The 14160-nt window shown below is 39.0% G+C and overlaps 1 protein-coding gene across 1 annotated transcript; it reads right to left on the reverse strand.

Annotated features, from left to right (window-relative positions):
* Positions 1 to 48: 48 nt before the first annotated feature.
* Positions 49 to 8787, reverse strand: tbpl1 (TBP-like 1). The gene is made up of 7 exons (XM_026944905.3): positions 8562 to 8787; positions 5818 to 6007; positions 4679 to 4761; positions 4505 to 4568; positions 4303 to 4406; positions 1837 to 1931; positions 49 to 532 (listed from the first exon to the last, which is right to left on the reverse strand). The coding sequence occupies exons 2-7, from the start codon at positions 5950 to 5952 to the stop codon at positions 453 to 455; spliced, it is 561 nt and encodes a 186-aa protein (XP_026800706.1). The 5' UTR covers positions 5953 to 6007; positions 8562 to 8787; the 3' UTR covers positions 49 to 452.
* Positions 8788 to 14160: the final 5373 nt, after the last annotated feature.

The raw sequence follows: 14160 nt of genomic DNA on the forward strand, positions 1-14160 counted from the left end.
TCTCACTGAAGATCATGTACACCGAACAAAGAAAGAGACGCAGCATGATGATTATTTTATTCAGTCTTTATTATAAAATACAAAATGGGAACATATTACATAAACACGTAACCTGCACACTGTCTCATAAACCAGAGTGTTTTTGTTCAACAGAATGCAGCAGGTAAATATTACATCACATCCTGTTTAGTGCGGCTGCTCTCATTTAATGTCCATCCTCAGTGTCGCTCTACTAAAGCCAGCTTCAGTTTTCTGTAAAACGCCAACGTTTCAAAAAAAATAGCAACAGCTTTTCATCGACTTTGGTGTCCATGCACTAAAATAATGTTTGATTAAAATGTTCAGTTACTACACAACAATGAGGCCAACAGTTTAAAGTCTTAAACACATTCACTTATAAGGTGCTTCTTCAGTTTTTCCAGACTGTGTGTGTGTGTGCGTGTGTGTGTGTTTTATGCCAGTTTTTTCTGACACTCGAACAGTAGAGGATATATCTGTTCCACAGCTGAGGCAACACTCTGAACATTTGGTCCTGGGAAGAGAGAAAGAGGTTCATCAGGGACAGATCATCCAGAACATTTCTACAGGTCTTACACATTTGAAATGGTCAATTTAGATGGATAGAATAATTGTATAAACTGGTGTGTTGAAGTGGTGCACCTCAGAATACATAGGATTTGGGATATTGAGTGATTTTGGGTGACAGATTTGTTAGCTACATTAGCCTCAGAGCTTCAAAAGCTTCAAAAAAAAAAATAAAAACCTTCACTGAACCTAACACTACATTTTTAAAAAAGATTTGTTTAATGCTAAGTCGATACAAAGTTCTTCTACCTGATCACCTTTATGCTATGATAAAACATTTCTATCCTGATGGGCGTGGCCTGTTCCAGGATGACTCCACCCTCATTTACAGCGATGAGGGCTCACCTGAATTTTTCTGATTTTTTTTTCCAGATGTGCGTCAAGCAGCAGTAGGCAAAAGTTTGTTTGCAGTGACCACCACTACTTAATAATAAGCAGCCCATTTACTTTTGTGGTTTTTTTTTGTTTGTTTGTTTTTTAAACCAAAAAAGGGACCACAGCCCCACCTTCTTGCTTTCTATTGGCTCATAAGCCCAAGGCTTTTGAATTCTCAGGTCAAAGTTCACCAGTGTTAAGTCACAAGGAGCAAATGCACCTCTTTTACATGCCGTGTCCTTTCTGCTTCAGTAAATCACCTTTTCTGCCAGGCGAATTTTATTTGCATTTGCTCTGACTGCTGCTTTTCAGGCATCTACTCTATTGCAGTAGCAAGAGGTCAAAAACTGCACATGCTAAAGCTAAACCTCAGGTGTTTACACTGATGTGGAAGAGCGGTGTTCATCCTTCCAGTAGCGTTCCAGAGACGTGTGGAATCTATGCTGAGGCGTACTGAGGCTGTTCTGGCGGCTTGCGTTGGCCCAACATCTTACTAAAATGCTTTTCCTTTAATTTGTCATTTCCTCATTTCCTTGGCACTGGGTGAAATTTGACTGCTCTAGGATGACAGCCTGCAAGCTGCTTTCATCTCAATAAATCACTCGGTAAGTCTTTAAGTTATGTACTTAATGCTCTTAAGCGGTTTATTTCTCCATTGGAAAATAAATCACAGGCCAAATCCTGAGATATTTTCCATATATTTTAATTAAATCTCTAACAAAATTTTTCATCACATCTGTTATTTTATATAAAGGTCATGAGTTGACACAGGGTGGTGCTGTGTAGTTCTTATTCCTTCCTTCGGGTACCTCTAAAGGTTCTGGAGTCTTGGTGGAAATGTGCAGGATCTTTCTACAGGAAATGTGTAGTGTGTACCTGTAACTGTGATGTTGCCTGTGGAGAACACTTGCACTGTGGTCCTAAGGGTTTTAATTCTGTATGAAGCAGCTGGATGAAGCTCAGGCTCATAGCTGAAGGACAAAAAAACCCCACAAACACATATGTTTATTAGACATTATCACTAAGCAGCTTTACAGAAATCTGTAAATTTAGATCCCTAATGAGCAAACCAGAGGGGTGACAGTGGCAGGATAACTCCCTGCGACAACATGAGGAAGAAACGTTGAGAGGAACCAGACAGAAAACAGAAGCCATCCTCTTCTGGGTGACACCGGATAATGAGATTATAAATCATTTCTCTTCTTCTACACGGCTCAAACAGTATTAAGTATGAGCAAAATAGAACAGGTGCTTAGCATAGCTGTATTTGCAGCTAAAGCACAACTACAGTCCTGAAGGTTGAAGAACATGTTGGTGATTTCTGAGCTCTAACACACTCCTTAAACCTTGAAATAAATTTGAATGGAATCAGTTATCTTTGTCAAACTGCTGGACTCTATGACTGAAATTGTGCTTCACTGAGCCTGAGGATCTCTGCAGCCTTCTCACCCCCGGAGGGTGCTGTTATTCTTCTTCTGCCGTGATCAGTAACAGTATTTTAAACATACTATAAATCAGCGGTGTTGGGTTAGGATTCTAGGCGTTTAAATCTCAGGGTTGTCAAAGAGCTACTGTTGGGCCTCTGAGGCTTTAACCCTCATCTGCTCAGATCTATGCTCGTATTTTATTCTGTCTCACTATGGATAAATGAATAAATGGAATAACTAAACGGTTTAGCTTTACACATAAGCCTCTTTGGATGACGGCATCTGCTGGATAAACAGATGTAAAAGTGTTTCTTGGTCACACCCCTGTGGGCAACATGCACTGCAGAGGTTTGCATTTCCTGCACATATGACAACTCCAACCCTGTGTTCATGTTAGTATGCAACAGGCCTATCGCATTTCTACTTAAACCTGTCACATGCAGCTGCGCTTGTGCTGCAAACCTCAAGCTGCATTGAATTTCCTCAATTTTATGCAAACTGGGTTTGACTTTGAAGTGCCAAATTCAAATGACTGGAGCCAATTACTCTCTCTCTACTTCAGCTCCTTCCTGCAGTTTAGCTGTAGTATCACTATATTAAAATGCATTTCTTTCTTACGTTCCCAAGTCGGAAAACTTAAACTAGGCAACTTTGACTGTTACAAAGTGTTGACATTGGAGATTCCTTCTAAAAGTCTCCTCACAGAAAACTTCACCGTATTAGAAACAGTATACGGCCAAAGGTTTGTGGACACCTGACCATCACACCTATGTGTGCTTTTTGAACATCCCATTCCAGATTAAGTCCCTTTTTTGCTGTTATAATAACCTCCACTCTTCTGGGAAGCTTTCCACTAGATTCTGCAGTGTTGCTATAGGGATTTGTGATCATTCAGCCACAAGAGCATTAGTGAGATCAGGCACTGATGTTGTGTGAGGAGGTCTGGTGTGCAGTCAGTGTTTCAGTTCATCCCAAAGGTGTTCAGTGGGGTTGAGGTCAGGGCTCTGTGCAGGACACTCGAGTTCTTCCACTCCAACCTTCACACACCATGTCTTCATGGAGCTCGCTTTGTGCACAGGGGCATTGTCATGCTGGAACAGGTTTGGGCCTCTTGGTTCCAGTGAAGGGAAATTGTAACGCTACACCACACAAAGACATCCTATAGTATCGTGTGCTTCCAACTTTATGGCAACAGTTTGGGGAAGAACCACATATGGGTGTGATGGTCAGGTGTCCACAAACTTGTAGTGCTTGACACATTGTTTAATCCATTCATGTGACGTGTCTGTCGTACATGTCCATTTACAAGATACCACTATAGAAATGATAATGTATTAGAACAAGCGCATTAACAGAAACCTGTGATTTGCCTTGCAGTCAGAACTACCGTCCGAGCTGCTGTTAAAGAAAATGAATCCTTCTGACCAATCAGATTTGAGAATTCAGCAGCGCTGTGGTATAAACAAAAGTGATATGTTTACATGATTTACACTAGAGTTTATAGATTTTGGCTACTTCTGTTTCCAGTTCCACAAGTGACATCAGTCGCAGTCATTATGTGTTACATTTCCTCATTTTGTCTGATGCTTTTATTTAAAGTGCCTTACAGGTGAGACAGGATACAACTGATCATGAACACAGTGTTCATGAACCCACAGTGGCAACTAGGTGGTGCTGAGATTTGAACTCATGACCTTCTGTTTAATAGCCCAAAGCCTTGAAATCACAAAGCCATCACACATTGCACACAGACAAAATACAGACAGCTGCTTGATAGTTTGAACACAGGGCAAGAGAAAGAAATGCGGAACTGACACAAGAACCAGTGATGCATGAGGTAAGAAGTAAGCATAATTTGGTTTTTGTGTCACAAAAGTGAACCAAATCTGAAATGAAAAGAAAATAAAGATGGTACCTGGCTATGGGACGGTTGTTCTTGGTGAACTCAATGAGACGGATCTGAAAAGGCATGGAGCACACTGCCAGGACGTTTACAATCTTAAAATCTGAAAACCTGACCTGCAGGAGAGCACACACGTCCATGATTTAACGCACTGACCAACTCAACAAAAAAATATTAATATGCATGTAAATAAGCTACAAAGCTAAAGGTCAACCTTGAATCCTATCTTCTGGAGGCAGCGGGCTAACCTCCTGGCACCCAGTTTAGCCTCGTCCTCACTACAGAGAGAAAGATTAAGAATGGACGTGGAGCTTTTATTAGTGTGCTGACTGATATTAGATTAGATGGATATGAGTAAAAGAACGAAAGTGCATTTTGTCATTAAGACCTTGTTGCTCCAGTGCAAATGATTTTCCCTGATGACCATATGGAGGCAGTGATGCGAGGTTTGCGGAGCTTCATCAGTACTTTCTGGAAGGACACAAAATACAAGCAACATTACAATCAAGATTATCAGGCTGAGTGGTAAAGACTAAAACACAATGAGGCATGTTGTTATAGGAACGCAGTACATTTGTGATATAGTCCTTTCACAAATCACCTGTCTCAGTTAGAAACAGGAGTGCGTGTATATACAGGGTTTTAACCACCAGGTGCTTGGGGGTCTGTTTTGGTTAAGATGTAGACACTAGAAAAGTTTACATCCACAATTTTTATTAACTGCTGTACATAAAATCTTGTTCCTCGAATAGGAAGAAAGAAAGTACGCACGTAAACATTTCTAGTGTCTAGTAAAATCCTGTTTACACTCACACTCCAGCACAGGGTTGACTGGGCTGTTGGAATGAATCTACGCTGACCGGCCCAGGAGAGAAAACTGCGTGTTTAATCATTTTCTAATTATCATTATCAAAGTGTCACACAAACACTTCATTGTTCATTGCATCTTTTTTCTTTCAAAATTCGAGGCCTTTTTTCTCTTTTAGCATTTTTGACCATTTTGACTGAAAAATTCAGTGCCATCACTAATAAGTATGTATTTAAGTGATGTTAACTATATAGATGTCTAATTATATCTAAGTCAAATATACACTAATAGGTTTTATTTTACATTAATGAACTCAAAACATTTTCCGTTTACTGATCGAAAGTGAGGGTTCCGTGTCAGAAATAGAGGAAGGGGGCGGGGGTTCCAGGCAGTGTCGGTTAATATTGGAGAGTTAAAAACCTCTGGACAACTGTCAATCATTCCAGATTAATATGTCAATTGATTCATCTGCTGTTTTTATTGGGGGGAAAAATCACTCTTCTGATGTATTTTTGAGCGATAACTCATACAATGCCTAAAAGTTTGCGGGTCTGTACTACCTTCTAACCAATCAGATTCAAGACTTCAACAGTGCAGTGGTATAAAGCTTAAACAACACATTTCTAAACTTATATTTATAACCACTAATTCCACACCCATACATTCCCTTGTCTCTGTTTTAGCTCTGCAACACTTTCACTCTTTGATTCGGAACGCACCCCCACTTCCGGTCTGTAGATGACGTTGTTCCCTTCCAGGCCAATCGTGCGCAGGTTTAAATGACACCTGGTCCTGAAGACGGAAACCACGTTTGTGATGATAATGTCCAGCGCCACATCGTTACTCGGTTCCATGAGGCCTCTTTGGACAGAGTGAGTTTTACAAATACATGTCACGTTCCGAAGGAGCCTGAATAAAACAAAAAGCATATTGTTACAGATCTAATATTGGCAATGCCAACATAGTGCTGATGACTTCAGCTGAATCTCAAATGGCTTGCAGCTCCTTATTCAGGATATGTAGTGCACTTGATGTCTAACAGGGATTCAGCCACTGTAGTTAAAAATGTCTTATGAATGTAGGCTTCCAAATGATAACGCTTGTCATCTCTAACTCCTTATCAGCTCATTTTAAATCATTTGTGACACTAAATAAGTGATTCAGCAGCTGTGAACATGTGCTGTGTGTTAGTATTACTAGTATTGAAGAACAAATGACTATTTAATTTCCATTTTAGTGACAGCCAGTTCATAAAAACGGTGTCCCTATTATGTCGCCGTGGTCTCATCAGTGAGTGCTGCTTTGTTTTACTTTCCAAGAATCAGCATGATTTACCTTCTACAGTTTTTTCTGTAGAATTATTTTATTGCCCAGACTAAATATCACAATTCTACACACTATCAACCAAAGCTCGTCACCAAAACTAAACAAATAAACTGACCAAAAATGATATTTACACAGTTTTCCCTTATGCAGAATGTTGGTTAATCAGTCAAGCCATTTTTGGTGTCTGAAGTGTCTTTAGTTTTGCACTGAAGTTACATTAAGTAAGGAATTCAACACAACAGGGCATGCTGTTATAGGAAAATAATCAAGGACAGGGTGGTGTGATGAAGCCCGATGTGAAGCAGAGTAACTCTTATCAACCCAAAATATATTTATTTCACATAACAATATGTCCCTAAGTGCTTTATTCCTCTTATTCTCCAGTAATCCAAAAATGATTACAATTCTGTATATATATTAAAGAATGATATATTAGATTTGATATTTTAGCCATTCATAGTTACTGTCATGGTACGAATATAAACTGTCGTTCCCTCACCAGCCTCTCTTTCTCTCTCTCAAAGTTAGTAGCACTACTAGTAGCGTTACTGAGAAACTGTAAAGCGTTCAATCCTGAAGACACTGGAGCGCTGTCACTGGAGCCCTGACACTCGAGACTCCTTCCAAAAATGCTAAAAAAATGCAACCATATCAACAAATACATGTTTTGTTTTCCTCTGTTTATAGGCCACATCCACTAAACAAGTCACTGTCTAAGCTGATTCTATAGAAATGATAACATTAATATAAACCTTGCAGCCGGAACTACTGTCAGAGCTGCTGTTATAGAAAATTAATCAGCACCTTCTGATCAATCAGAATTTAGCACCGTGGTATAACATCCAAATCATTTCTATTACTCAGTCACACCTTCAAACTTCCGAACACACCTCCTGCCTGAGTCTGATGTGTGTGATGCGGTTTGTATGATGTTAAACTGGAGGCTATAAGCTTCTCTTGTTAGTTACATTAACCTCGTAGCTCCAGGGTTGAGTGTCCCAAAAGAGCAAACTTCAAAAAGACACTAAACATGGCTGATTTGCTACATTTGTACAAAAGGCGTAATGATGTATTTCATTTTTGGATGATGTATACTATATGATCGTCATACCCATATGTGGTTCTTCGCCAAACTGCTGACATAAAGCTGAAAGCACAAAATGCTACAGAGTGTCTTTGTATGCTGGAGCGTTACAATTTCTCTTCACTGGAACTAAGAGGCCCAAACCTGTTCCAGCATGACAATGCCCCTGTGCACAAAGCGAGCTCCATGAAGACTTGTTTTGTGAGGGTTGGAGTGGAAGAACTCGAGTGTCCTGCACAAAGCCCTGACCTCAACCCCACTGAACACCTTTGGGATGAACTGAAACACTGACTGCACCCCAGACCTCCTCGACATTTCAACATCAGTGCCTGATCTCACTAATGCTCTTGTGGCTAAATGAACACAAATCCACACAGCCACGCTCCAAACTCTAGTGGAAAGCTTCCCTGAAGAGTGGAGCTTATTATAACAGCAAAAGGGGAATAAATCTGGAATGGGATGTTCAACAAGCACATATGCATGTGAAGGTCAGACGTCCACATACTTTTGGCCATATGGTGTATTCCTTTAAGATGGTTTTGTTTGTTTTTCATATGCAGAATGCTTAAAGTGATGTTTGGATTACAGGAGGTGTTAATGTAGCATTACATTATGATATAAGGAGATGTTAGCATTAGCTCTGCTAGCTAATAAGACCTGCAGTATTTTTAGCAAGATATAACGTTAATAAGGTTTTACATAAGCCCATTTTGCATCCTTGGTAATGTGTTAGTGTGCTGAAACCAGACTTTTCCCCAAATCCTGATTTTATAGCTGTTTGTGTTTTTATTAGGTATTGTACACCATCTTGTGCGTTCTTTTCTTTTCTTATTAATTTAGTCTTCCCTAAATATCTTACTAGCTACCAAAATTAACCAAATAAACCCGAGTAAAGGCTCTTTTTAGCTTCCAGTTTGTATGAACGCGTTATTAACAGTCCATTCTGTTATTACTAGTCACATTCCCTGTGCTACTAACGCGTTATTAACTACATCAGCTTGTTATTACAAATCACATCACCTAACAAGCGCTGCCAAAAAATAAACAACTTACTTGAAAACCCAGAAGTTTTTTTTGTTTTGTTTTGTTTTTTTGCAGAAATAATTCTACGCAGTGGAGATACTGTCTGTGGAAAATACCGCTCTCGGTGTCAGGAGATGAATAAAACAGCTACACTACGCTTCTGATACACAAAACTAAACAAAGGCTTTTCCGTACTGGCTCATACATAGCAACAGACAAGCGGCCATTGGTGTCGGTGACGTCACTTCCTGTTGCTATGGCGGAAGTATGGCTGCTTACGTTCTCGCGCCGCGCAGTGGATTCGGAGGATAATGCAGTACTAGCTGCTCGGAGGTTCTTACAGAAATAAAGATTCATTTCATAAATGTAAAACACACAAAGGTGGAAAAAGAAAGTTCAGAGAGCTTAAGTAAAAGTGTGGCTAATGTGTCGAAATCTTACACGGTTACAAGCAGAAGTACGGAGCTAAAAATCTCATTCAGTCTCCTTCAAGTCAAAAAGCTGCTACATTTACACATACAGTACATACTCAAGCATTCAAGACTAAAAGTAAACAGTTTTAACTGTTTAAAATTTAACAACGCAGACTTTTTTTTATTTTAAATTCATTTACTTTATTAAATATTTATTCAAATAAACCTAGAGTCTGTCTAGCTAGTTAGCTAATATTCAGTAACCCTGTTGGAATGAAGGCTAAAGCAGCATTAGCAACAAAACAAAACAAGCTAGTAAGCTAAGCTAGTACGCTAACTGTGAATTTGACTGGATGTCTTGGGGGGAAAAAAGCAAAAACGCAACTAACTAGCATAACAACCACACAAGAGAAAGACAGAAAGAAAAATGTCATGTATTTTTTAGAACTTTGAAGGTTAAAATGAAAATGTAAGAAGTAGTGTTCTCTTTTAAATTACTTCAGTAGCTCAGTATTCAGTTTAAGTAATACTCAAGTAAAGTACAAATTTGCCTAAAATATACTTAAGTAGAGTAACGAAGTACAATTACTCAAGTATTTTTCCATTCCTGAGTGAAAATTAAAAAAAAATCTACATTTAAACGTAATGAGGTAGTCAAGAGTAAAAGTAAATATTTTTAACTAATCAAAATTTACATGAATTTATTTACTTACTCATTAACTTATTAGATCATTTTGTTAAATATTTTGCTAACTCAGAATTTATCTTGATGGTTAATGGTGGAAAAGGGGAATGAATGCTAAGTTGGCATTAGCAACAAAAAACAAAACTAGCTAGCAAATGTACCATTTTAGAATTGTAATGACGAGTACTTTAAAGGTCATAACAAAAATGTAAGAAGTAAAAGGTGTATTTTTCGCTTATAAATTTACTTGCGTAAGAATGCAAGTATTCAGTTTCAATAATACTTGAGTAAAGTGCAGATCTTTCAAAATAGTACTTAAGTACAGTAACAGTATAATTACTGAAGTATTTTCCACTCCTGAATACAACTATTCAAATATTAGGTACAAATGTCTTCCTTTATGTTTATTTATCAGAGCCATTAAAGCTTTTTATTACTGAACTTTCCACTTACAGTATAAACAAAAATAAATAAACAAATTGTGTGTACAAATCATATGTAAATAATAAACTCACATGACATATATGTGTAAAATGAACATGTGAAAATATATGAATCATGTGTACAAATCACATGCAGCCCAGCGTGAAGTGCTTAAAAACCACTTGTGTCACTTTCACATGTGAATCATGAGATTATTTACATGTGAATTTCACATGATTTTTCTGTAAGTGATCCCTGCATTGCATCCGATGTACCTGGGATATGATCCGAAACCACTGTGAATGAATCAGTGAATCAATGAATCAGTGAATCAGCATGATTTCGAAAGCAGTTGATAATGATTTCCACCTAATGTAATTTAAAAATAAGGGAAAACACATAATTGTTTGTGTTTAGATTTTCTGTTTTCTTTTGTATTATTTGAGATCACATATAAAAAAAAGGCTTCTTGATGGATTACACAGCCGTAATGTTCTGCTTAGACATGTTTACAAAGTGCAGTGCCTTGAATCCAACTACAACTGCACCATTTTCACATACACTTTAGTGAACACTGGGCTTTCTCCACACACCTCTAAATCCAACACCGTTCCAGAACACCACTTAGAGGTTTGTTTCTGACACCGTTTCTGTGATCGGCCATAGCTGTAAGACCGTCTTTATTCACAGCTTTCCACGGCTGTGTTTATTTTGTCCTGTCTCACGTCCAGTTTTGAAGGTCAGCAGCTTTTTTTTTTGTCCAAAGTGGACACATCTGGTCCGAGTGCGTTGTTTGTGGTTTGAGGTTTTTGGAAAGGTGACAGCCGAATTGGAAGTGGCGATTTTGACGTGGCTGAGATGAGAACCGGGCGCTGAGGGTTCTCAGCTGTTCTAGTGGACCATGAATGAGAGCGGAGTACAGAAACGCTTTAGTGAATGAACTGAAGTCTGGGATGGTGCATCCCGTGCATCTCTGGTCATGGACTGTCGTTTAAACAGATGGTAAGGGAGTGCATCCTTTTATGAGGATATTATCAGCGAGGTTCCCGAGAGATATGCAATATTGCTTTTATCTGGCTCTTTTTTTTTTTAATAAGAATGTGTTTACAGAGGCATCTGAAGTTCACTTATTTGGACTTTTGTACTCCTTATGCCCTCTCTCTCTCTCTCTCTCTCTCTCTCTCTCTCTCTCTCTCTCTGAACTGGACCTTTCCCAAGCACAACAACACAATAGCTTTCGAATGATTCAGTGCTGTTGTTTGCTCTTCCTTGGTTACCAGATAGGCTTTGTGAGATCTCGAGGGCCACTCTGGCAGAAATATACTGATGTAAATAAAATAAATTCTGCTTGGAAAAGGCCTGTAGAGATGTCCCGAGCTGTTTACTATAAAGACTGAGATTTAAAGCAGGTTAGGCCAGTGTCGGACCACAAACGACGTCCTACCCCCCTGTCCCACCTCCCCCTCTCTTTCTCCTCCCCACCGCTGCAGGCTTCAGAGTCTTAAGTGTGTTTATAGACTATAAAATAGAACTTAATGTCATTGAAATTCTCTTCCTGAGAGAAATAATGCAGTGCTCATTGAGATAGAAGATACATAAACAGGCAGCAGAGAGAATAAACACATTCTCCATCACTCCCTTTAGTCCTGAGAGAGGTCAGCCTGAGAACATGGCTTCTTCTCTTCTCTTCTCTTCTTTTTTATTTTCTTGTCTTTTCATGTCTTCTCTTCACTTCTCATCTCTTCTTGTCTTCTTTTTTCTCTCGTTTCCTCTTCTCTTCTAGTTTCTTCTCTTCTCTTCTCTTCTCTTCTCTTTTTCTTCTCGGCTCAATTAATCTCATCTCAATCTTATTTCATCTTGTTTCTCCTTTCTCATCTCTTCTCTTTGCCTTTGCTTTCTTGTATTCTTTTTCTTCTTGTCTACTCTTTTTTCTCTTCTCTTCTCTTCCTTTTTTCTTCTTGTCTCCTCTTTCCTTGCTTCTCTTCTCTTTTCTTCTCTTCTCTTCTCATTTCTTCTCCTCTCTTTTTTTTCTTCCCTTGTCATCTTTTCTCTTTTCATCTTATCTTCTCTTCTCTCCTTTTCTCTTCTCTTCTCTTTTGTTCCTTCTCATCTCATTTCATCTCTGCTTCTCTCTTATCTTCTCTTTGTGTCTTGGCTTGTCTCTTGTCCTCTCCTCATAGCTAATATTGCTTTATATCCAAAAAATTTCTTTTTTGTCATAACCCTTGTACCCTTTTCACCTCTCATCTGAGTTCTTCTCATCTCATCTCTTTACCGCTCCTCTCACCTTTAATCTCTTGTCCTTTCCTCTCTTGTTCACGCTTTGCATCTCCTCTGCTCTTGAATTGCCTCTTCTTCTCAATGCTTGTCTTCTAGTATCGTCTCTGTTCTTCTGTACTTCTGTCCTTGACTTGTCTCATCTTCTCTCCTGCCTTCAGCTCTACAGGAATCTCTTCTCCTACCTGCTCTTGTTTCCTCTCCTTTCCTCCAGTCTCATCTTTTTTCCTCTGCTCTTTTTTCTCCTCCACTCCTCTCACCTTGTCTTCTCTCATCTCCTCTCTTTTTACTCCTTTCATCTTGTCTATTTTCTTGATGTCTGCTGCCTCATTTCCTCTAGTCTCCTCATGTCTCATCTTGGTGCATGACTTCTCTTGTCTCTTCTCCTCTCTTTTCTTCTCTTCTTGTTTATTTTATTCTCTTCTAACTTCATCTTCTCTTCTCTTCTCTTCTCCTTTCTTTTCTTGCCTTCTCCTTTTTTCTCTTCTCTTCTCTTCTCTTCTCATTTGATCTCATCTCATTTCATTCCATCTAATAGCCTCTCATGTAATCTCATCTTATGTGATCTTGTTTCCTCTCTTCTGGTTTCAACTCTTTTTCTTTTTTCTCCTCAAGTCTAATCTCGTGCCCTCTTCCTCTCTTGTCCTCTTGTTGTCTGTCCTCTAATGTTGAGTGTTAGTTAGCAATGTCCTTCTGTGGGTCAGAATAAGGAAGTTCTGGAGCTATTACTCACTTTGCAAGAAAACAAACATAAATCATCATCTTGAAAATGCTCTCTGTCCATATCATTCTTGTAAAGAGGGGCATGGGGTCATCCTGGGCCAGGAGCAGGGGTCTTACAGGCCTGCATTTGGAGGGAGTGGAAAAGGGTTAGCGAAGAGGCTCAGGAGAAACGAGTGTTTGGCAGCTCTCAGAGAGGAGCGTCTGAATTTCAGCAAACTATTTTAAAAGCAAAATCTGGAACTCTTTTAAAAGCAAAATCAGTCGCATCTGGACATCCTGATATCCGGCGTGAGAGCGGAGAGGTTTAGATGCCATGACGTATTAAAGGTTGTTTGGACTGATAAACGTGTTCTGAGGTAATGGCATGAGCTGTAAACAGGGAAAGGCGGAGCGCGACATCGTCGTCATGTTTACTTTGGTCAGACATCATACAACTCGAACACTGGGAAAACAGCAATAGTGCATTCTGGGAAAGTATTAGTACTGGAGAGCTGTTCATTGTTTATACGTGTTTTTTATACAAGTCTTAATACATGACGACTCGACTGTCCCAGGATTCCAGGCAGCAGTGGAAAAAAAAAAAGACAGTGCAGGGGAGTTTCAGAGCTCTGCATCTTGTCTTTATTACATCTGGGAAAGAGGAAAGAGAGGGAGATAAGGAGGAAAAGTTTGAGTCAGCAAGCAAGCCAACGACAGCAGAGGAGTGAATATGACAGAAAGAGATAGTATGTGATGGAGACTAAGACATATTGTAAGACATAGTGTGTGTGTGTGTGTGAGAGAGAGAGAGAGAGAGAGAGACATGAGAGCTGTCAAAATGAACACTTTTCAATTACTATTCAACATTTGATAATATTTACAGATATGTAAATATTATGTGTGTGTGTATATATGTATATGTATATATATATGTGTGTATATATATATATATATATATATATATATATATATATATACAGGTTTCAGCAAAATTTCCAATTAAACCTCAAAAACTCAGTGGCGGCTCATCCACAGAGGCAGGTAGTGCACAGCCGCACTATTTATATCAGCGTTCACCAAATGTTAGTCTTCATAAAGACCTCATTCACTCCTTACAACTCCTTACTTT

The sequence above is a fragment of the Pangasianodon hypophthalmus genome, chromosome 16, assembly GCF_027358585.1.
Source record: "Pangasianodon hypophthalmus isolate fPanHyp1 chromosome 16, fPanHyp1.pri, whole genome shotgun sequence".
NCBI classification, from domain to species: Eukaryota; Metazoa; Chordata; class Actinopteri; order Siluriformes; family Pangasiidae; genus Pangasianodon; species Pangasianodon hypophthalmus.